Source organism: Lathamus discolor, chromosome 12, assembly GCF_037157495.1.
Source record: "Lathamus discolor isolate bLatDis1 chromosome 12, bLatDis1.hap1, whole genome shotgun sequence".
Classification (NCBI taxonomy): domain Eukaryota; kingdom Metazoa; phylum Chordata; class Aves; order Psittaciformes; family Psittacidae; genus Lathamus; species Lathamus discolor.
The window spans coordinates 11720056-11744955 of NC_088895.1; the positions used below are offsets into that span (position 1 = coordinate 11720056).

The following is a 24900-nucleotide window of genomic DNA, read 5'->3' on the forward strand; positions in this document are numbered from 1 at the left end:
TGCTAGTAATGCAGTGTGCTGCATTACACTACATTTTTCCCTGTCATTCAGGGCAGAGTTTGCTGACCTTTGCATATTTGGTTACAAGAGCCATAGCCAAATCATTCACAGGTTTCAACCTATGAAAATCACCAGGTTTATAAATCATCAAGTGACTTTAATGTTTAGATATTACTCAAGAATTCATCAAAACAGTGTAAACCTTGAGCAAGAGAAGAGGAAAGGGAAAGTTTGCATGAAGTTCTAAATATAAGAAAGTCTGATAACGGAAGATTTCAGGTCTTGTGAAACCACAGAAATACCTGTCTATTTAAAACCAGAAAACCTGTTGAGCAATACTTTAAAAACAGTGAAATTACCGCAGTGTGGCCTTTCAGGATGGAGGCATAGATCAGATTCAGCGATTGCTCAGAAGGAAAAGTTATGTTAAAAACACTGAAGAGTGAGATGAATCGAGGGTCAACTTCATTCCGACCACCTCCAGCTTTCCCCATGGCAGCAATAAAACCCAGGTCTCGAAGAAATTTACAGTTCATCTCCTTACCACGGTCATACATGTAACCTTTTTCTAGCAGCAGCTTCAACAGGGCAATGGGTTGCTGTGTGCCATACTCATCAACCTTCATGATACAAAAGAGTCAAGATATTTAGAGCGGAGTGCATCAGCATGCCAATTACTGCTATAAATGTAGAAATATAGTGCTCCATACTCAGGAGAACATTACAAGGACACTTTGAAAAGCTCTAGCACTGATTGTGAACTTTCATTCCAATGTCTCATACGGGCAAAGCACCTCCAAGGTAAACTAAATGTGCGTCTACTCTTTCACCACATTTGTAAAGAGAAAAGCATAGTTTCTACAATACATAACTTGCAGCCAGTATCAGGCCACAGAAACATGATTTTAATGGCATAAACAAATGACCCAACAGTATCTCTCTTTCATACGGGACAAATATTGTTACAGACAGAAACACCCCCTACTGCACACAAATCCAACTGTTCTGAAGGTCCTAAGCTGAAATTCAGGTATGTACATACCACGAATCTCATCTGATCTGAGTATGAAGGGACCATGTCAATGCCACCCCAAGTGTCTCTACACTTCCTTGCAAACTACTGGCAGCTTACCCTTGGCATATTCATATCATCCATGAAAACAATGAGACGTTTTCCCATTGGAGGGCCATAAGTGTCTTTAGTTCGTTTCTCTACATTTGTCTCCAGGTTTCTCTGAATGTCCAATGATGATGTACGAGAAGAGAAGTTAATTGTTAGCAGTAGCTGCAAAGGGGGGGAAATGGATAAGAATGGATTTTTTTCCTGTTCTTTTCTTTTTAGCTAGAGCATTCAAAAATATTCTTTATATTACACAGGAAACACTTGTCCGTTTATTCACTTGAATTATGGATGACAAGGAAAAGTAATTCCAATCTTAGCACTTCAGTAATGTACATTTCCTTTCTAAAACTGAATCTGTATGTGTTAGAAGAGAATAAAGCATCTTTGTTCCTGAAGGATTCTCAAATGAATCATGTACTTTGGGTCTGGAGCTTGCAGTCATGTTACCAAAGTCAATATTGCTACCCACAGATTCAGGCCTTCCAATGCAAATGTAACACACAAAGAATGAAAAGGAAGCTTTACAAACAAGACAAACTGCCTCATACATACATAAAGGTCTTTGTCCAGATTGCTTAGGAAGTTTTGTGTAGTTGCTGTTTTAGATGTACCCGATTCACCTACAAGAACAACTGGGCATTTTATTTTTACCATCTGTTCTAGTAACCAAGTAGTGCGTGTTGTATCCACTGTAGGCACTGAAAAAGATCATGAATAGGGCACCAGGTTAAATTAAAATGCAGTACAGCTGGGGGATTTATATTTATAGAATAGTGCTGGATGAGACTCTCAAGTTATTAACATGCAGTTGCACAAAGACATGATCTGAAATATCAACTCACTAACAATGTGGAAAGAAATTTTTAATTGCTCATCCATCTTTTCATCTTTTATCGTTGGGATCTTTTCTCCTATAGATATATTAAAAAAGAAGTTACCTTCCATAAAGGAGGGTTATGGATTGGTTAAGCTACATTTAATCCCTATTTCAAGGATATAATCAGGATTTATATGGATCATAAGCATTTTCCCAGAACTCCACCGAGATTAATTTCTTTCTATGTGAATAGCCTGCCATTTGGAGCAACTTCAGAGATCACGTAATTATTTGTGTCAGTGAAGTTAACCTGATCTTACTGAAGTATTACGATAAAGTAACTTGCCTCAATTTGTCTTTAACTGTGAAAAGCAACTGTCACCATTATACATTGCTTGAAGTAACAACCAATAATAGGCTTATGAATGTAATTTTTATCTACTTGAACCATGGAGCTGACATTTTTCCAAGAGTTTCTGCTAGCTCAGACTGTGAATCTGGTGCTATTCATGCTTGTAAAAGGCATTGATAGCTCCTAATAAGCCTTATTAACTGAAACAAGTTTTTTATTCTTTCCTCATTTCTTCATTACACAGTGCTGTAAATATCAACTCTATTCCTGCTGAACTACTATTGCAAGATCATTAAAGAAATTGATTTGTGTCATCACGAGAAACTGAACCTGAGCAGATGACCTTCACTACAGAAAGAGGGTGTCTCATGTTAAGTGCCATGCACTCAGTGGGAGCACATAATAAATTACAGGCATATCTTCAGTGTATTTTATCTTACACTCACCTAGAATGTCACGAAATCTCACTTCAGGGTTATGAATATATTCAGGAACAAGATTCATCCACGGTACCCATTGCTTTTTAGATGCATCAAAATGAAAGTCATACAAAGTTGGCAGCTGACCTGCAAACCATTAAGCAACTGGAAGTTTTCTAGGACACTGAAATATTTCATAAGAAAATAATGTGATTGAGATAAAAGTGCAGGGTAAGATTCTGGACCAAGCTGGGTAACACTGTGTTCTGTTTACTTGTCATTTAACTCAGTAAAACATCAACCAAAATTCTCCTAGTCCAGCACTTGGATCATGCTACTGCTTTTTAAGCATCTTCCACTGGCTTTCCTTTCACATTTTATTTTTCCTATCAGTGTTTATTTTTTCAGCTTGGCATAGAAAATTACTGTTCTGTGAGGACAGATGAGTAACTGAGATGCATCTAGCATCAGTATCTCTATGTAGTTTTCACTGATAGTCCTTCAGAAAGCATATTTTGCAGCCAGGATAACTTAGCTGGAAGGAAGAACGATGTTCTGCCTCCATGGAAACTAATACTTTTCTAATGTAAGTAATCACTGGGATTCAGAATAAATTATGACAAGATCCTACCTGGCAGCTCCCCTGGCTTAGCCAGGGTGTTGTCATCATTAACAGTAGACAAGCAGGAAATACGTTTAACGTTTTCATCAAACTTAATTCTCCCAGCTTCAAGAAGAGAAGCACCTAAGGAGGAGTACAAAGCTTCCAAGAAAAAACATTCCAGAACATCAGGATCATCATGCTGTACCACAATTAGAGCTTCAAGCATCATAACCAGCTGCACCACCTGTCGTAAAACAAGACAAAACTCTAAATAGAATTGTCACTTAGATGCATGAAAACTCTTGATATGTTTTCAGCTGTTTGAGTGTTTGCTGATCATTTCTCCCTGCAGGTGGATCTATTGATATGCTTATTAATGTCAGTAGAAAAGCACTGGTAGGAACTGACTGCTTCTTTAGTCTCTCGGTTATTACTGCTTATCACTAGCAAATGACATATCACCAGAGACACTCCTGTACTTTCTTTGGGAGATTTTTACTCTATCCATCTTTCCATTTCTCTGTTTAGATAAACTTTTTCAACCTTTATTCTCTCTTCCTCACCATATTTAAATCTGTTTGAGGAACAATGGTCTTCAGCTTTGCTCCTGGTCTGCCGTCCACAATTCCCTCTATAATCATATCAATAAGGCAGGGCACGTATTTTTCAAAGAGATGATTCAAATAATTTTTCTCTTGCTGAGGAACAAAAAGGACAATAATTCAGCACACAGAAACCTCGAAAGCAGATTTTTGACAGAAGAGCTTCCCATCAATACCTGGCTGATCAAGTATGACTGTTCTTGAAGGGATCACTTCTACCAAAGACAGGGTTTGGTCACATGAAGAAATGTGACAATGTTGTATGGGCTGGGTTTTCAGCAGGTGAGGATCTGCATTCATCAGGTGCTAGCAACTAAGCTGTCTTCAATTCCCTTTGGACTTGAGTTTTTAAACCAAATTTAAGAAACAGGGACTTAAGCAATCTCACTGTTAGCTCTTGGGCAAGCAGGTAAACTGTTTTCTTGGTTCTCAGAAACAATCAGAAGTTATAAAGGCTGGGAACTGTCTTCAGCCCTCTGCTGCATTCCTAGTGATTAGATTTGTTGTCAGAAAATCAGACTGCCTTTACAAAGGTTTTCTTTCACAGCTGTCTACAGTTCAGTATTTAATTCTTTCTGAACAAGGATAGAAATTCTCACCTCATTTTCTCTTTTTTGGACCCACTTCTGCCAGTAGGGCATGTATCTTAGATTTTTTGGATCTACAAAGACCATTCCACAGCGGGATACCGTGGCAGGAGATGCATACTGCAAGTCACCAACCTAGAAAATAATCGTACAAAATAATCATACACTTAAACAAAGAAGAGCTACAGTACCAGCTTGTCAGGCTTTGTAGACCCATCTGTTTCTAACCCTTCCCGTGTATTAAGCAGTACAGTCATTACTTACCTCAAACAACAAAGCACAGTGTGACTGAAGTCTAATCCGCTCCCCATTTGCCAGGGTCAATAACTTGTTGTCATCCATGACAGAATTCATGTTTTCAACCCAGAGAGCATCCACATCTCCATCAAACAGGATGTACCTGTGGATACAGGAGCCAAGAGGCACTGACTAATCTCTGATTTTACTAACATGTTTCAGAATTCAGATGTGCCATCAGTGGTGACAATGTCAGTCCAGCTGTTTTGAAGCCTCCCATATGTTTTTTATAAGCCATCTCACTGAGGAACTCACAGAAGGCAGAAAGAACCCTGGATACTTACTATTTATTTAGCATTTGCTTTTTAAATAGTGGTATCAAATATTTAAAAAATAAAATAAAAGCTTTAAAATTCAGTATCTAAAACCCATCACTCCGGTTTCCAGCTGCTCACCTTCGCTCTTTCTTGTCAGTAGGCCTGTTGATCTCCCGAAATATGTTTGACAGGACTCCGTCTTTCCAGTCTCGGGTGGTAGGGTCAAGGATCCCATAAAGCTCAATCACACTCATAGCTTTAGGGTTCAGTGTGTAAAGCTTTGTCAATAATCCCAGCCTAAAGATACAGCAAGAAAAGCAATATTAAAATGACAAAATACCATGTTGTATTCTTAACCCAAGTAAATATTATGGTCAGCTACTGATCCTGTCATGACTACACAGGGCTGAATAATGCAGTCTATACCATCTTAGAACCTGATTTCCATGCACCAAATTCTATACTCACTTGTTTTGGGCCTGGCACAAAGCATTGATGACAACTGACTTGCCACCTCCAGTAGGTCCAACTACCATTGTAGTGTGACGAGTTAACATTGTCTCATACATCTGAACTACTTTATCCACCTGAAAAATAAATATGGGTTCAATAGACTGCTGTCCATAATTCTTCTATGGACAAGATCAGCAGGTCTACACCAGACAAGCTTTCCTGGAGCCATTCCAGCAGTGCATATGCAGCTTAATGCTTACAACAAAAACTCAAGCAATTAATACTTCTTGTACCTGGACTGGTAAAACAATATAACCCCCTTCCTCCAGCACTTGTTCTACAGCATCATTAAAGTTAGGGTAGCGGACTCGAGGGCAATCCAGGCCAGGAAACAGGTCAGAGATTAGGCCAAGGAAGAGAGGTACATCTTCAAATACAAATTTAGGAAGATTCATATCTCGTAGAGCTCTCATCAATACAACTTCCTAGACAAAACATAGCAAAATCAATTTTTACTAAATAGCTAACCAATTAGCTAATAAGTAGTAACATCAAACAGCTCTTACAACTATTGCCTGATTACTTCAGTACAGCTTTGAGAATGTTTTCTTGGCATCAGTTACTAGTGGAAACACTGGTTATTTCATGAGGATTAAGCAGACCAATAGCAAAGAGTAATACACTGCCTTTTTCTACCATATTAACTAAATGCCAAATGGCTGGAGTGACTCAGACCACAGATTCCCTGATTTGATGTTTAAATAACATTAAATGTTATTGAGTGTGAATATACCCAAATTCTGTGGTCCTCTTGAGAGCATCATTTAGACCCCAATTTCCTGCCAACCTGCAATGTGCATCTGTACATAGTTTTACAGAGGAGTTTCCTTCATCTGTCTCCAAGTTTTGAAGAAATTTGAGTTAAAAATTTCCCTAGGCATCTGGGTGTCTCAACCATACATATAGAAATAGCACATAGGGAAAGCCATAAAAAGCAATGAAGTAGTGAAAACCTTTCATTTATAAGTTTACTGTACTACTTGAGCTTCATAGTTAACAACTGGAGCACTCACTGCTCAAAAACCAGCTTTTGCTATTCATCCAGAAATACTCATCTGGCTATTTGCATCCTGGACTTAACAGGAAATAAAATACTTCTTTTTCTATAGATTTCCCTACTTTGAGTTCTGATGGTATCTTGCTGGCAGAGGGCATAATAAAACTCAGTAAGAACAGAGAAATAAGATGACACCACCAATGTGCCTCTTTCCAATGCAAACAAACTGCAGCCGATGTGTAAACACATCCTCTTCCTAATGAAAAGGACGATCTGCCCAGGGCACCTAAAGCAGCAAATCTACCTCACTGAGGTCTCCTGATCCTCTTTTCAGTTCTCCAGCCATCACCAATACTGACTTAAGGGCCCGCAGTCCAAAATCATAATGATGTTGTTTAGAAAGCTGTTCCCTTGCTAGCTTGTATAGCACTGTCATCTTTTTGGCAAGGACCTGTTTGAGATTAAAGTCAGATAATCACAAGTGTGTAAGTGACAGCCAAACAATGCATACCTTGATGTGTACATGGGTATGGGTAGCAATAAAATCTTCCTACCTTCGCCATAAGGAACCCCTCAGAAAAGAGCATGATTTCACAGATTTGCTGAAGATCTGGTACAATAACAACCACAGGCCTGAACAAAGCTTTTACAGACTCAGGGAGCTCGGTCCGACCAGCATAACCAGGATTCATAGTAATGAAAATGCCCACGTGGCTATCAAGGCTAATTTCTTGTCCTTCAAACTAAAGGCACAAGATAATGTTAGAACAAATTTATTTGGAATAAAATAAATAGTTCTATTTGCCTAAAGAGAAAACCAGCAATTCTCATGCACCCACTTAGAACAGTATGTTAAAGTATTTAGTTTGAGATAGTCATCCAGATAGAAACAGTGGGATGAATGTATCTTCCATATAAACTTCAAGACATTTCACACTTCTCAGTCCAATTTTCTGTTTGAGAGTTCTGAATTCCAATAAACATCAAATTCAGTTACTCCTCTCCCTAATTACTAGTATACCATTACCCCATTTACTTCCTATTATCCTGTTTATCTTACTTTTATCCCACTACCTAAGGAAGAACCTAGCAAAGGACTAGGAAATCAGCAAGGATTTAACGTCTCTGAAACAGAGAGTACACACTCTGGAGTTTGACATGTCCAGCACAAAAGAATTACAGAAGCAGCAACCCTTTGATCTAATGATGGGGTCTAAGCCTGAATCTTGGCCTCAAAAACAAGATCAGCCTTCACAGTTACTCTTCTCTGTTAATGTTTACCTGAAATATTTTTGACTGATTCATTAAAGCATTTCGAATAGTCTGAATCTGAGAAGAAATGACTGAAAGCACGGAAGCATCGATACGATTGAATTCATCAAAGCAGCCCCATGCTCCACACTGGGCGAGACCAGACAAAATTTTACCAACTGCCTAAACAAGAGCAACAAGACAAAATTCTCAGCAATGAATATAGAAAACATTCAGCATCAACAAGTATGATAAAACTCTAATGACTAGGTAATGATTCTGGATATTTATACATGCAGCAATCTGTTACAATATCTTCCAATAATTATTTGCCAACTGCAGATTGCCTGTGATGAGATTAAACACATACCATCTAGTCATTGTTCCCCTGCTTGAAAGCACTTGAAGCTCCTTCAGGAATTTATTAAAAACAGACAATTTTTATTTCGTATTATTTTATTATTAAGCAGCATGGTATCAGTAAGGGAGGTACTTATGCTGAAGTTCAGAATATGCCCTTATCCTGGGCACTGAAAAAAAGCAGTAACTGGCACCTTATCAGAGAACACAGATCTTTAACTCTTACTTTGAAATCCATGCCTTCTCCACAGTTTGTCACTACACACAGCAAGCCCAGTGCTTTGGCCAGATCCTTGGTTGTTTCTGTTTTCCCTGTACCTGCTGGCCCTGCTGGTGCTCCTCCCAGATACATTGACAATGCCTTTGGAAACAGATTACATTTATATTAGGTTGGCTGCAAAATCACAAATGAACCCTTAGGTACAAGAAGCCTTAAATTTTACCTATGAAGGCATTCTACGTTATCTTTGAATAACCCAAAATAATGAGAACTCAAATCTGTTTAGAAGGATATCACAATTGATTTCAAACACATTAGCATTCAGGTTGGAGAAAATCAGAAGTGGCAATAAAACAGTTACAGAATTGCCTAGAAGTACATTTTAAAAGGGCTTCCTGGTAAAAACTCTTCTCTAGAAATATACCTGTGTGAGTGTGAGATAAATACGGTCTGTAAGTGGGGTGATCACAAGACGTCCATTCAAACCCATATATTCATAGCCATAGGAAAACGTGCCGGTGCACTGCCGCACGTTGAGCTCATCTGGCTCCCGGTCCCAGTAAAAACGCAGCTGGCTTTCCCACTCAAACTCCTGAGCCTGCAGGATGCTACACAAGAGAGACTTGCTCACATGAGGTTAAAGGATGGGACTACAATTCATGCCTTTCGTATTTTCTCAGTAGGTAGGGGAGTGTTTACCTGTCTCTTACGAACGTATCGACAATGTCTCTGGCATGAACATCAATAATGAGAACAGTGTTGTATTTTTTCCTGTCATTTTTGCTCAAAGGCATTGTAATGCGGGCAACCAGCTCATCAATCTGCTTGTGCATTTTTTGAGCATAAAGTTTCATCGCCTGTTTTTCTCCCCTCTTCACTTTCCGAAACACATCCTCTACTTCCCAAGTCCACCACACCTGATTAGCAGCCAGCACCATCATGCCTTGGAAGAGCAACATCCAATCAACTCTATGGAAAATACATGGAGAGAGGCAGTTGAGCTACTGTTTATTCTAAGCAACTCATTGGGACATCAAAAAACACCTCTAAGGACTACAACACGAGCCAAACTTTAGAGGTATGTACACAATGCTGTCAAGGTTTACTGTAGTATTTCAAAAGCCTAGGAAATGCTCTAATAGAAAAGTTGCCTATTCCATGTGCAAAGATGGCCAAGTGGAATTCATCGTGAGAAAAACATACTGTGCACACAACACCAAAAATAACTCAAGACTTAGGAAATCATATAAGACAGATACCACAGTTCTTTCTGGTCAGCTAAAATACTGCATTTGCATGTATCCATCCCCCTCCACACACAGAAATACAGGCTAAATTGTTTAAACATTGAAAAATTAAGTCTTGATTCTTCTTGATTGCTACAGGCTCATAGTAACACAATGTATTTGCGTTATTCTTACTGATTGTTTCACCTGCTTCTGTCTTCACAGTATCGAAAAATTAAGTCTTGATTCTTCTTTATTGCTACAGGCTCATAGTAACACAATGTATTTGCGCTATTCTTACTGATTGCTTCACCTGCTTCTGTCTTCACAGTATCGAAAAATAGCTTCCTTAGTCAGGCGTTTGTTCGTTCGTCTCATCTCTTCCAGCACTGCTGTCATCCAGTTCTCCACTCTGCCTTCAGCAGGTACAACCTTCCAGAACTCCATCACCTCCCCCTCAGCAGAAATCATGGCTGCTGCAATTTTCTTATCATTATCACCATCCTCAAACCTCAGAGAGGCTATGTTATCGTACATCTGAAATGTACCAACAAAGAAATTCACTGGCATTTTAGAAACAAAGCTTCAAAGATGTGTGTCTAGTCCATGTTCCATTGTGAAAGAAAATTTCCATGGACTCTAAAGAGAAATGACTCCTAAGTAATCAAATATAAATGCTGATATATCAACTGCAGAGTAAACAAGATGGCTTGGCCCGTTGATTTTTTTCCCCAGGAAGGTTCTATAATGACTGATCATTTGGGTGCATCTTGAATGCACCTCTACCAACGTTCCTCTTCCATAACTGCTACTGTGCATTATCAGAGCAAGAAGAGTCAATCAATCACATTTGATTCAGCTACTCAAAACCTCATTCAAGATGCTGCCAGGATGCTCAGCCACGAGGATGATGAGAGACTGGAGTACCTCCTGTATGAAGATAGGCTGAGAAAGTTGGGGCTGTTCAGCCTGGAGATGAAAAGGCTGCGTGGAGACCTCATAGCAGCCTTCCAGTATCTGAAGGGGGCCTATAGGGATGCTAGGGAGGGACTCTTCATTAGGGACTGTAGTGACAGGACAAGAGCAACAGGTTAAAACTTAAACAGGGAAAGTTTGGATTGGATATAAGGAGGAAGCTCTTTCCCGTTAGGGTGGTGAGGCACTGGAATAGGTTGCCCAGGGAGGTTGTGAATGCTCCATCCCTGGCAGTGTTCAAGGCCAGGTTGGACAGAGCCTTGGGTGGGATGGTTTAGTGTGAGGTGTCCCTGCCCGTGGCAGGGGGGTTGGAACTGGATGATCTTAAGGTCTTTTCCAACCCTAACTATTCTATGATTCTACTCTACGATTCTATGCTCTCTGTATTCAATAAATATTAGCACACCCTTAACAGCATGGACAGTATAGTTTGTTAAACTTTTTAAAGCACCACAAGGCACTGTGAGCAGACAGACTTTGTACCTTTATCATGTGTTCCTGGACACAAAGCGGGTTACTGCTGCCAAGGATACTAAGCAACTCCTCATCAGATATAAAGAAAAATCTTGGGAAAGCATTTCGCTTGGAATCCAAATAATCGTTCAAGCCTTTCTGACATTTTTCCAGCACATCATTTATATGATAGAGGTCTGACAGACGATCTGGGGCTTCACAGCATGTTTTTATTGTTGGGTCTTTTACAGTTTCATCCATTATCTACATAGAGAGAAAAGAAAGTTTAGAAAATACTGAACAGCAACAGATTATACTAAATCATATTTAACTAGTGAAAAAGGACACAAGCTGCACAAGCAGTGTAGGTTCTTACAGAAGTGAAATAGAGTTTTAAACATGTTTTCCCATTGCTGCTCTGTTGCATGCAAACATGGCGATAGTATGCTTTCAAAGCTGAGAGCATGGAGATGCTACTGTAAAAGCAACAGCCTCTATCCCAAGTCATGCAAGCATAAGCCTATATCTGAGTTCCCCAAACTCATATTCAATTCATTATAACATACCATTCTCAGTGTTACAAATGACACAGAAGACTACAGCAAACTATGGAAGTGGAAGCAAAATGCACTAAATAGTAATGCTGATCACAAGTCAAGTCAGTTACTTGCCTTTTTAAACAGGCTGTCTACGCTGTCAAATATTTTGGATTCCTCTTGAAGCTGTGATCTGATATCGCCACCAATAAAGATGCTCTCCAGGTACATCCATTTTCTCTGAATCACTGTCCAGATCTAAGAATCAAATGTTGCCATCAGAGAAGAAAATGCAGTAGAAAACCCTGATTATAAGTAACACACATCCCTTACTTAGTCCATCATTTTCTTCCCTACCTCAATTACTTCACCAATCAATGATAGAGTTTTTTCCCAGCGGTGAATGGTTGAAAAAAAAGGAGCCACAAATCGACTGCCCAAAATACTCTGAAGATTGACATTGTTGTCATCAAGAGTCTCTAAAATTTCCTCTACAGAGCCCAGAATAAAGCCTCGCTTCTCCGTGCCTTTGAAGTACTCTTGTACAGTGAATTTCATGTTTTCCCATGTTTCTGTTATTTCCTTCACACCCTGCATGTGAGCATAAAAAGACGCATGTTTCAGTCTCCAAAACCTACAGAAGTTTAATCTTAGCATAAAAATTAAACGATTCAGCAACACTTTCACCCAGATTTTCTAACTCTGATTTATAAAAAGAAGGGTCTATTTCAAAACATGATGGTGGCAACAGAATGGATCCTTCTTCAGATCCTTTTTCACAAGCCAAACTTGCTTATTGTGATAACAGAAATCAGATATACTGGTGCCAAAGGCAAGACAGCTACAAGTCTGTGCCATATGGGAGCTTACTAACAGAGCTATTGATCTTAGTTGTCATCAGTTACATCATAGCAGCTCCCTGAAGATAGCTGAACATGCTGCCATGTCAATATAAAAATCTCAAAGATTTTTGAGGCTGTTGTCATCTATGTCTTTTTCAGTTTTATTCTCGTTTCTCACATTACCTTCTCAATGCCAAGTTCCTTAACAGCAGTTCCGACTATTTCACTGATAACATCTGAGTATCTGTGAAGTTCCATAGCAAACATGTTCTCCAAAGTGAATGTTTCTGTTGTCATTTCAAAATGTATTCCTGTTTGCTCCATAAGTTCTTGCCAATGCCTGTTTTAAATTGACACATCAACAACTGTACCAACCACCATGATACAGCAAAAATGAAAAAAAATGTAATTTAATATAGAATAATGAAACCACGTTTAGCACACTGCTGTTTAAACAAGAACCAGTATCTTGAATACACAAAGAATCTTAGTCATTGTAGTCACTTTGCATGCTATGACACAAGTTCATAATGCAGGAAGTGAAGTTTCAAGCTACAGGACATGGTATGACCACAGTGACTGAAATTAAAAGTTCTAACAGAAGAAAAAAATATTCCTATATATACAAAATGAGTTAAATAAATCAAAGCAAACCTTTCTCTTAAGGCTTCATTTTTCAAATCAAGCAACAAAGGAACAGAGTCTCGAAATGCCTTCATTCTGGTTTCCAAGTGAAAGGCCACTGGCATACCACGTACTTGTCTGGGCAGCTTTCGAAAGGCTTTAAGAAATCCTTCAATTCCTTCCTGAAGAATCTGGACATTGAGATCTACCCAGAGTGTCTGAGACCATTCATCTTTAGCTGCCTGGGAACAAGGTCATTAGGAGTTAAAAAATTGTATTTCCTTTTAGTTCTGACCAGAAAAAATAGTCTTTCCACTACAGTAAGATCTAGAGTCCACAGTCAGGATGTAGATGTAATTGCATTAACATTTATAGAGGAAGAGACAGGTTCCTGTCCAAGACAGATTCATAGCCAAACACACCCAGTTGTATAAGAAACAATCAAAAGGAGATACAGAGAAGAGGAAAAGCATACTTAAGAGCACACTTTAGAGGGCATTTTAATTTTGGAAAAATAAAACTCATTAGAAATAGTTAAGATGAGTTAAAGCCTGAGGTACCCACTGTCACCTGTACACATCCTGTATCCAAATGTAGTTCCACTGAAATGATGAGGAGACTCATGCACCCAACAATTATTAGGGGCAGGGGGAGGTCTGTTCCTATCTGATAAGAGTCTGTGTTTGATCCACTATGAGACATTATTAGTCCTGTACTAACATCATCACAATCATTTCATGGTGACAGTCAATTACAGGTCACAGCTAATTTCGTGCAAAGGCTTAGGACAAGGTTGATCAAAAATAGAGGACAATGCAGCCTCTTCTTCTCTTCCCCACCTTTTCTGTATGTTTGCTCCTGTCTGCACCTGTGTATTCAGAGTGCAATACTTACTTTTTGTAATGCATAAATTTCATAGATCTGCTTTAGACCTTTCACATCATTCTGTGCTTTCATTAGCTCAGGGTACATTGTAACTGGCAAGTCAAAAAGTTTCTCGATACTGCCCAGTTCCTGACATCTATCTTCCAGTTTTTCCAGTTCTTTTTCAAAACTGGCCATGAGTTCCAATCCTGGGAAAGCAGAGGAATTTTTTTAGACAAACAATCCCATGGATCATGAGGAATAAATAAGACAGGATTTGAATATAGTCTGTACAAGTTATAGCACTAAAGATTACACATTCCTGGTTGATCAGTTTGTACATTAATCAGGAAAGCACAATTTCCTCGATTTAGATAACATTTGAAGAATTGTCTGAAGACTAGTAGTATCTTTAAGACACCACTTTTCACACATTAATCAATTTACCTTTATCAAGATCTTCCCCAACAGAACCAGGCCCCTCAGTCACGAATTTATGGAAGAAATCTTCTGTCTCTTTGCTGAAGTCCTCAACTTGTTGCTGTGTAATCTGAAGAGAAAGGTGTTTAAATGGTTTTCCTTTCCATTTCTAAATTTCCTCAAGATTAATTACAAAAGTTACCTTTGTGAATGCTTTTTTTATGCCTCCAAGGTTGTGATCAACTACTGATGATTCATAGAAGAGGGTATCCCACTTTTCCTTAATCTCGTTGGCCATGTCTTGCTCTTCTTTAGCTACCTAAAACAAAACAGGTAACATATCTCACAAGAAATACTTTGCCACCAAAAACAGAGGAATAGGTGGTCACATTATAAATGTGCAAAACACAAAATCAGCATTGAAGTGATCTGAATCAGATTTAAACTCATGCAATGTGTCCATTTTACAGTGGAGATACTGTTTGGAGAAGGAGAACTGGACCGGACATTCTCCAGACATCCCTTCTAACCTCAACAATACTGTGATTCTGTGACATGTCTTTAGAGGAAAACAATTATTCATTCACATGAGAGGCATCTGTGCCTCTAGCTCACATCTGAAACGGTTTAACAGACATGCGCTTACTGGAATATTGTACATTGCAAGAGTTCGGTATCTCTCCCAGATGTCCAAATATTTCACTTCCACTTTGAAGGACATGCTTTTGATGTTGGCAATCGCACCAAGGACAATTTTGAAATCTTCCAGGGAATCAGGAGGTCTCTGAAGATTCTCTGTTAATCTCTGCAAAAAGTAAAAACAGTTTCCAGAAGCAACACTGACAAAGCAATTAGGCAGAATCATAACGATGAGTCAAATACAAGTAAATAACTTGCAGATTCATTTTCAGTCCATGTGATAAAGATAATAAAACCAAGCTGAAAACGCCTACCTGAATCTCCTCCTGAAGACTGAAGAGTTCCTGTCTTGCAGACTCATTAAGCAACTTTCCAAGTGACATCACCCAGCCTCTAGCATTCTCCTCCACTGCGCAGGCCAAAGGAGCCAGCTGAAGCCTGATGCATTGTTCATCTTTATTCATGGGCTGTTGAGTCACTTCTTGAGCTATCTTCAAATAGTACTGAAAATGGTCATCAAAGGTGACACAAGCAGCCTTTTCTGCAGCTAACTTCTCCATGGCTACATCTTTGTCCACCTTCCACAACAGGTGGTACCTCTTCCATTGGTTCAAATACTTGTTGAGAGAAGACAGGAGTTTGCGGACATTCTGAATTATGAGAACAGCCTGTTCAATTATCAGAGGGTTCTGGGAGATGTCGGTGTAAAAGCTAAAAGTGATAACTTCATCTTCCTCAACGTGCTGAGGAGGGCATTCAATACATGTACCATGCATCCATCGTACAAAGTGCTGGAGTTTTCAAGACAGGGTTGAAAAAAAGTTACTTTGTAAGGAGTCATTTTTATCAATCACCCATAGAGTCACAGAATCCTTTACATTGGAAAAGACCTTTTAAAATCATTGAATCCAACAGTAAACCTAACACTGCCAAGTCTACCATTAAATCATGTCCCTGCGTGCCACATCACTCAACCACTTTCCTGGGCAGGCTGTCCCAATGCTTGACAACCTTTTCAGTGAAGAAATTCACCATTATTTAAGAGACTACGTAGGAAGTGGTGTAAATGATTTCCCAAATCAACTGTTTTTCTGGCAGCGAAAAAAGAGATTACATTTCCCATAAACTTAAGAGTTAATTTAATCCTAACAAAACCTTTCCATGCATTACTCAGTCTGCTTTTAAAATCTCTGCAGAGCAGCAAGATAGCATGACACAGAGAAATAGGTATTAGATTAAAAAGGCTGGATGCAACAGTGGAGCAGGACAGCAAATTTGAGCATAGGAGAGACACTTAAATCTAAATTTACTGGTTTCAGATGACATGTGGAATCATTTCTCCATCAGCACAAGGCAGGAACACTGCCACAATATTTGGCTTCTTTTCTGGAAAGCAGTTCAATGTGAACATATTTATGCAGGCGAATACTGCTACATCTTTGCCAGCAAGCCAGATATTTCATCTGTTGTAAACCTGCTGTCCCAGCTGTGTCCTGGATGCCCTTCTCCCAACACTTCTGATTTGGTTTTCTGCTGCTTTCGAGAAGAGCTGTGATATACTGAAGGCTACTCACATTCCTTATTCCACCATCTTATACATACACCAGAAAGAAACACTAGATTCAGACTGCAGTGCAATCTGAAAAGTATTTCCTTCTGATGTATGCTGATTTATAGAACCAAATCATGCCCTTACAGTGGCAAAACTGCTGCAAAGTAACAAATAATCTTGCCTGAGTAAAAATTGCACTTACGGCAATTTTTTTTCCTTTGTCATCAGTTTGCAAAATTAGGACAGTCTGTAAATTAGAACAATGTACCGGATCTCAAGATAAAGCGATATGAATCTTCCCTTGACATTTATGCTTGCCCAAACATAAAGCAAGATTAATTCATTTCACAAGCAAACTCTGGCAACAAGTAAATCTTTGTCAAAAATCACCTTAGTGACCTCAACACAGTCTCGGATACACTTTATGGTTATTTTGTCAATCTCACTGGCATTAGGTTCTAAGGTTATCTCAGGAACAGATAAAATAGCTTCTGTTTGGAACAGTGGCACATTTGCAAGAACAGCTGCATTGAAAGATTGCAGATTCCTGGGAAAAGAAAAGAAAGATCATGTCGAAGTCTGTAATAACCAGGTGCTGCCCCCAGTGGAAATGCTCAACACAGACTGCAATTACCAGGTATGGGCTTAGATATGTAAGCAGAACTGTCTGAAGTCAGTTACCACTGATTTCAGCTGGAAACACTGATATGTATCGTAGCAAAATTGTCCCACTAATACTGATTTAACGCAAAAGCTGGACTAGTTAAATGAAGCTATTGGAAGGAAGGAATGAGGATACCCTGGTGCAAAAGGACCCTGAGACTATGGTCAACTCTATTGGAAGAGCCAGCTAACAAAGCACAGTGAAGTCAGCTGAGCATGGACCAGATTATAAAGACACAGATCATAAGAAGAAATGGTTGAAAGCTTTAGGTTTCTCCTCTACCTTGTTATCAGTTCTACATTCTTCACAGGGGAAAACAATACAAATACAAATCTATCTCCAACTGCAAATCACAGAGGTGTTCAAACAGAGTTATCAATATACATACTGATCAACACATCCAGAAAAACCTGAAGATGGAAGACTGAAAATCCATTAAAGCAAACGACTGACTTACTTCACAATTAACTGTGTCAACGCCTGATAAATCCTGTTTTCCCAGTACGCATAATAGGAAGTTAATTTTGGAGATTTGCCACTGTTTGTGTTGGTGACTCGTCCTTCCACTTTTATTAGCAATTGTGAGATTGCAGAATACTTTCTAACCATGTGTGCCACATCTTTTGCTCTTTCACACATAACATACTCAAAAAATTCTCTTGCTTCTGCAAAAGATACAAAAAATAGCTTTATTAACTGCAAAAGACCTAAGTGACATGCATGCTGGAATAATGAGCTGGGCTTGACTTGTGAATAGGAAAGTGATCTTGTATACTAATAAAAAATATTTTCACTTATTAATGCTTAATTTATTAATATTTCAGCCCTCTGATTTAAAATAGATTCAATCATTTAATAACAGCCACTAGATGTGAAAGTAACCTTTGTAAGACTTAAAAACCATTGAAAGAAATCTGAATCATCACCTGCTCACTCAAGTGACAGAGAGACCTGGGGGGCAATCAGGTCACTGCAATTTCCATCTGAAGAACTCAGTTTGGTTCAGACAGCCCAGAGGGAGCTGGCACTCCATGCACATTGCAGCTCTAAGACTACACTACTGCATACAAGAAGGATATGAAATCAAAGGAAAACTAAGGGGGAAGTGACCAAAAGCAAGGGAGACACAAATCAAATTATCTTACTTTATACTCATCTTTACATTTCTCTCATTGACACCATCAGCTTTAGGGTACTGAAGCTCTGCTTGCGCTTCCCCTGTCACACTATGAAATGCTGCTGTAACTAGTTTTGGCAACACTTAAAAAAGGTTCATTGTAGCAACTAAAAATACAAATTAGCTGACAGCAAAACGGAGCTTGGAAATGAAAATAGAAAGACTTACCAGGAAGCTTATCACCATTTTTTGGAAGTGGGAACTTAAAAAGACTGGTTGATTCTATGAACAGAAGTCTGCTGCTTATGTCTTCAGAAATATTATGAATCTGATGGACAAGTGATTCAAACATCCTGACAGCTTGTGTACATCGGAAAATAAAGTCGCCAATCCCTTGAAATAAATCACAACCTTTCTTTTAACAAATATTTCACCAATGCATCAAAATTGTCACAACCTGATGTGGTTTTATGTCTAAGAATGGACTGATGCTCTGCAGAAACATAGATTAGATGATCTCTCATCTAATCCTTCATCTAGATCCCTTACAGCTATTACCTAAGGGTCTCTGTCCCTTTCCACTCAGGTTTTTAAATACAATAAAAACGTAAGAAGGAGGGTTTGTCTAACCTACTATTCTGACTCTGACCGTGGCAATAGGATGCATCATTTAGGGATACACTGCTGTCACACAGCATAAAGAATAGACTGCAGAACTGAAGAGATTTTTAAACTGAAAATCAGTACCCACAGCCATTTAAAAATAGTATCTCCATTACCTAAGGAGTTCCAATTGAGTCTGCTGTGCCCTGATTTGAATACTTCCCAGAGTTTTTTAATATGGTCATCAAGCAGCTCAATTTCTGCTTCGTTCAGTGTTTCCATTAATTTGTGATACTGATCCAGCACGTTTTGCAATCTGTCTGTACACCTAAGGAGTGCAGCAACAACAACAAAACAAAAATCATGATTTTCTGGAAATACAGCTCTGAATTCAGATCAAAGAGCAGATCACTTCCATCATTCCAGACTCCACATGGAGCAAAATCTGCAGAAATAAACACTGAACATGTATTGACTATAAATGCAATTAATTTTCTATTAAGAACAAAAGGAAAATTTCATATGGCTCCTATGGCAACCAGACAAACCTCTCCTGCACCAACTCAGAAGAAGCTTTTAAGACAGCTTCACTTTGAAGCACAGAAGTGAACTCAATAGGTGAACTTTAAAATCCAGTTAGGGCTCTTATCAGCACACCTGTGTGCTAACTGCCTGTAAGAATGGGGACAAAAGTGACTTATCTAAGGCTATACAAGAAGAAAGCAGCAGTAAATTTATGTGGGAGCTGAAATCAAAATTATGTTAACAATTCATCACAAAACAAATTACTTTCCTTGGTTTTCCTCTGATTTTGATGAGAGGTTAATTTGTATAACATAGTCCTGCAGGGTAAAGGATGCAGACAGTGCCGGAGAAAAGCTTATTAGTCTAACATGCTCATTAGTAATTTTACCCTTTAAAAAGTCACTAAGAGCTCTCATAGTTCCAAACTTGAAGTCTCAGAGCCCATTCGGATTTGGAGTAAAATCACTTGAAACACTGCCATAAGTCTGCATGTGAGCAAATTCTCTGTAAAAGCCTTACCTAAGGTACTTGTCTTCCTGTAATGCCACGTATCTTGCTGTTTCTGGGACTGGAAGCCCTAGTTGTTCCATGTACTTTGTTTCAATGATAATCTCTTGGATTAACGGAGAAAAATTCACTATGAAGCGGACACTTTTCTTTGTGACAGGCTCCTCTTTTACAGAGCTCTGCAATACAAGAAAAAGCAGCAGAAAGGAGAGGAACACCAAACTGTTACAACGCAAGAAGAAGATCAGCTCTTGGAGACATCCGATAAGGTGGTATGTAAAAGTCACCATGGCTGACATTCAGAGCTTGTGGAAATGCCTTTATGTTTCAATAGCAGCCTTAGCATTCTAGTTTCAGAAACAGTACACAGCTACCTCTTAAGTGAAAGCTCACCACAAGAAAGAAACCAAATCACCTGTTTACGTACTGCTGCAACCAGCTACAACAGAAATCCCAGTGGAAGTTCATAGTCAGACAGAAGTTTGAACAGGATTCTGCATGATCTCTGCTGGGAAACTACCACTACCTACCTACCTACCTCTGACTAACTTCGGTCCCAAGTTTTGTTGTAATGTCCCAAAGATGTTGCACCAAACCCCAAAATTAACAGTAATTACAGCACAAAAGAGCACATAGGGAAACAACATCATCCATTTGCCAGGTCATTCAGCGACTACGTCTTATAAAGGACCACACATAATTTTGAGCTCAGGACTTTTGAGGTTTTCCTTTCAAAAACTGTATTTAAAACATTATTCTTAGAACAATCTCACTGACCATCAGACAAGTTTCAGTTCTCCCCTGCAGAGAAGTCTGGTTTACTGTCTTCCTGTATCTCACCTGCTCAGAAGTCTCTGGATTAATATTGGTTGCAGCTCCATCAATGCTGACAGTCAGCAGAGAACTTTTTAGTAAGGGTGGGAGTACATGTTGTATCCCATCTCTCCACTGACTGTATTTTTGATCTTCATACTCTTTCATTTTCTTGGCCACTCGAAGATATATTTGTTTCACCTAGAAAGGAAAGACTCATTTTAAAGACCAAGAGAAATGTTCAAGTAAACTGTCTTAATATGGTGTCTCAAGATGGTTTCTACTTTTTATTAAATAAGAGGGCAAGTAATGTTGGTAATTAATGCTGGCAATGGAGAATTTAGGCTCTTGAATTCTGTCACTGTCTCTCTGGGAAACAGTGGGAAGGTCCCAATCATCTTTCCACATCCAACATGTCTTGCTGTGTGCAAAGATATTCTTGAAACTCCACCCCACTAAGAGCACTTTCACATCTTTAGAAGAAATGTATGAAGAAAGGATTTCTTCCTTCATTAAATCTCAAAAGAACCAACATACCTCCTTCCCATGTTCACTAGCAAGCAACTCCTCTACTTCTTGAAATCGAATAATAGTGTGTTTGATTCGATAGAAAAGGGACCGGGACCAGTATATTGCTCCAGCCACTGGAGGATGATTCTTGTACAAAGGTGGGTCCTTGAGGTTCTCAACAAAGATTCGGTTAATGCTTTCAACCTAGAAGAGAATAAAACACTGCAAAGAATCATTTCTCCACTTGCTTGTCCATGGTCAGTACACAATCTGCACAAGCTGCTAATTCCAGCAGCAGGATAAAAACAATTCCTTTTTCTTTCTTTTCATGCATCTCTTGTTTGTATTAATTGTATTACCGAGAATGTCTTCCTTTCTGCACCTTGTGGAACTGCTATTGTGGCAGTGTTTTCTGTAAGATTATATTTTATTAACTCCATGTTCTTTGAAATATCAAGAAAAACGGTATGACATGAAAAGCTTTCCAACATACAGGCTTCAACATGACTTAAATGATTTCTGCCTTCATGGTTATCGCTGACACCTTTTGGTCATGCTATGGACTTGTCCATCACAAGAAAACTGTAGGGTGTAAAAGATCTGTTTCCTCAGGAAGGACAACTGTGGAACTGCTGTGCACAAGTAAGGGAAGAGCCCCAAGCCTTGCTGCATTCAGAGTAATGTACATATCTCTTGGCTCCCATACACAGATATGCACATCCATTTCAGCAAATTAACCACACTGTTTCTCCAACAGGCTCCCAAAAGTGAAAGCAATTACGTTTCTTTTGTAAACCTTTCAGTCTTTCTGATAGTAAATGACACTATACAGTTACTTAGACATATACACAGATTTCTCATTTTCACTAGGTAAAAGGCTGAATGTACTACATAAGAAATCTTCAAATTCAATACCTCTTTACAGTATTGGTCCAAAATATCATTGAACTTCATCATCATCTGCTTACTGATGGCTTCACGAGACCGGATGTGTTTCAAGTTTAACAGTACGTCAAATGCAGCTTCTGCTGATCGAAGGGTCTTAAAAGATTCATCAATAAAGTATTTAGTCTCTTCTTCAATAACCTAAACAAGAAGGCCAAGAAATCCTATTACATAGAGATTCTTCTTGCAAAACCAAGAAAGGAAGGCAAAATAAAAATACGTGTCTATAAGAGTGGTCAAGCATATCATTACTATGTTTTGTTTTATAAATTACTAATAAACTGATGGCTTTCCAGTAAGCTGCAGGAAATGAATGTTAATCAGTGTGTTTGCTGGGAAGGTATATAAATCACAAAAAACAATGTAATAATTTATACACTGTGGGTATTCCTGGCTGAGGGGTGAAGGACTGAATGAATCCAGAAAAGAAAGTTTTACTTCTTTGTAGGACATGACTGAGAACACGTCAGCATATGAATAAAGGGGGTCATATGGAGCCTCTGTTCATGCTGCAGCAACTCTGCCAATAAACAGACGTCTCCTTCACCATTTTCAAGATGAAGTGAAACTATAAACAAAACTACTTTGGAAACAGGACACTGACTTAAAAAATCGGGCAAATTCCTCACATTTTCACCTATGCATGAGTCTTTTCCCTTGCAAACTTACATTCTCTTTAAATGAAAATGTTGCTATTCTAGAAGGAATGTGTAGATAGGAATTAACGGGGGGAACCACAGTACATGGTACTTACTGTAACTTCTTCTCTAAAATCTTCCATAACTGATTTCCAGCCACGTGCACTTTTGATGCTAAAAGGGTCAAAAGACAGTTCTTCAATAGGCCTAGTTAGCTCATTTACCCTCATCAGCAGATCATCAACATGGTTTGGATTCCCTGTGGCAGCTTTCAGTTCAGGACCAAATACATTGTAAAACTCTTCAGTGACCTGTTAATTCAGAAGAACATACCAGAAAGGTTCTCTTTAATGGTGGTGGTTTTTCTGCCATTTAATACATCTTTCTGATACTATTTCCCTAAAATAAACCAAACCAGCTCAGAGAATGATCAATTCCTGCTGTGACCTACATTTCGTAAAGACTTAAATGACCCTAAACATGGCAGCTCTCCATTCATATGTTATCCTGCAACTGATGTACTGATTCATATAGGTCAAATTTTATATTGTAGTATATATAAATGCTTATTTTATCTAAAATTATACCATTAAACCAGCACACCATCAAAACTGCGAATCTGTGAAACAATTGTTACAAGTCTCTATGTCAGTAACAGCAACATACACAGTAGCATCTTTCCTCAACCAGTAGCTTGAGAAGAGTTATTCTGACTCAAGCATTAAGCACAGCTTTGCTGGAATCTAAGGCACTGCTCAGGTCTTAATCACAAAACTAAAGGCCGTTAAAATTTCAACAACTACAGTACAAAAGAATCTCCTCTACAGAGTAAGACAGTGATCACACAATCTCTATTGTCTATATTACTACCTGCAAAATATCAATCAGATCTTGACAGACTGAAGCCATATAATCTGTTTTTCCAAATAAACGTTTCTGGTCAAACTCCCAGTGTGGTTCTCTTCCTGACGCTTCAATTTGGGCACGAACAGCAAAATAACATTTCCTCCATTGTTGAAGAGTGCTTTTGGCATCTGCTATTTTCTTTTTTGCAGCAGCTATATCTTCTCTATTAATCAAATCAGAACAGTTAAGATACTATAGATAGAAAGACTATAGATAGAAAATGGTAACTCTACTGGATGAATATACCCTGGTTTAGCAGCTTCTAATTATATAAGATCCAGGAAAAACTTACAACTGTGAGGTCTTAATTTTCAGTGTGACTGATTTTGAAAGGAGGTATTATTTCAGGACTGATTTTGATGACATTTATGCCACTTTTTTACCACTGTAATTCTACTGGGTTTATTGACTTATCTATCTCCTTTTGAAACAAAGGAGGACAAGCACCTATTTCTTCAGGGATGATTCAGTAATTTAGGAAAATTACAAAATAAATCCACTTTTGATCTTCTAATACAACTTCAGATAGTGAAAAACACTGAGACCTATTTGATGAAAGTGTTATCTACTGCACTTTGTGTAGAACAGGCAAAGCTTTTAATAAATACCTCCTAGCTAAACAGGAATCCAGTACTTACTTAAACAGTGTGTGTAAATCCACAGCTCTGTTCACTCTTTCTGCAATTTCCCATGCAATTCGCTCCATGAAGGAAACCATATGCTCATCCTTGCTGTAATGCCGTGAGATAATCCACACTGCTCTCAGGCCACTCATCAGGGAAGGAATTGTGTCCAAGACAATATTAAAACCAGTGCCATATGTTAAGTTCTGTTAAATGCATTATCAATACTGTGAATAAGATGTCATGAAAATATACAAATCCATATTCAATAAACAACATTTATTCTACAGATACCTGAAGTCAGGAAAGTGGGACATTATTAAATGAACAACCCAGTCAAGGAAACACCCTGGTGCCTAAGTAACACACATGGTTAAGGATGCGCAAATTTGCATTTATTGCTCTAAATGCTTTTTAGATCCTGTCTCATTAATACTCTCTTCTCTGTAAAAGATGTCCCAAAATCAGTTTTGGCTCAACTCTTCATTTAGATGTTTGGATTATCTTCAATTAAACTTA

General features: G+C 38.6%; 1 protein-coding gene across 1 annotated transcript in view; it reads right to left on the minus strand.

The window, feature by feature from the left end:
* The window catches only part of DNAH10 (dynein axonemal heavy chain 10), a 54739-nt gene that overhangs the window by 23733 nt on the left and 6106 nt on the right, over positions 1-24900 (minus strand). Inside the window, exons 8-46 of the mRNA XM_065692887.1 lie at positions 24397-24587; positions 23723-23921; positions 22969-23163; positions 22185-22355; positions 21297-21473; positions 20838-20960; positions 19959-20125; positions 19091-19242; positions 18540-18704; positions 17652-17859; positions 16921-17077; positions 15293-15769; positions 14986-15144; positions 14542-14658; positions 14367-14469; positions 13950-14128; positions 13086-13297; positions 12615-12771; positions 11947-12180; positions 11725-11847; positions 11084-11317; positions 9939-10162; positions 9099-9368; positions 8824-9007; positions 8406-8540; positions 7850-8002; positions 7123-7311; positions 6873-7019; positions 5805-5996; positions 5527-5645; positions 5197-5355; positions 4769-4904; positions 4517-4639; positions 3879-4013; positions 3343-3559; positions 2739-2858; positions 1676-1821; positions 1133-1285; positions 360-620 (exon numbers count right to left, since the gene is read on the minus strand). Coding sequence (XP_065548959.1) covers positions 360-620; positions 1133-1285; positions 1676-1821; positions 2739-2858; positions 3343-3559; positions 3879-4013; positions 4517-4639; positions 4769-4904; positions 5197-5355; positions 5527-5645; positions 5805-5996; positions 6873-7019; positions 7123-7311; positions 7850-8002; positions 8406-8540; positions 8824-9007; positions 9099-9368; positions 9939-10162; positions 11084-11317; positions 11725-11847; positions 11947-12180; positions 12615-12771; positions 13086-13297; positions 13950-14128; positions 14367-14469; positions 14542-14658; positions 14986-15144; positions 15293-15769; positions 16921-17077; positions 17652-17859; positions 18540-18704; positions 19091-19242; positions 19959-20125; positions 20838-20960; positions 21297-21473; positions 22185-22355; positions 22969-23163; positions 23723-23921; positions 24397-24587 — 6963 coding nt within the window. The remainder of the gene's footprint in view (positions 1-359; positions 621-1132; positions 1286-1675; positions 1822-2738; positions 2859-3342; positions 3560-3878; positions 4014-4516; positions 4640-4768; positions 4905-5196; positions 5356-5526; positions 5646-5804; positions 5997-6872; positions 7020-7122; positions 7312-7849; positions 8003-8405; positions 8541-8823; positions 9008-9098; positions 9369-9938; positions 10163-11083; positions 11318-11724; positions 11848-11946; positions 12181-12614; positions 12772-13085; positions 13298-13949; positions 14129-14366; positions 14470-14541; positions 14659-14985; positions 15145-15292; positions 15770-16920; positions 17078-17651; positions 17860-18539; positions 18705-19090; positions 19243-19958; positions 20126-20837; positions 20961-21296; positions 21474-22184; positions 22356-22968; positions 23164-23722; positions 23922-24396; positions 24588-24900) is intronic.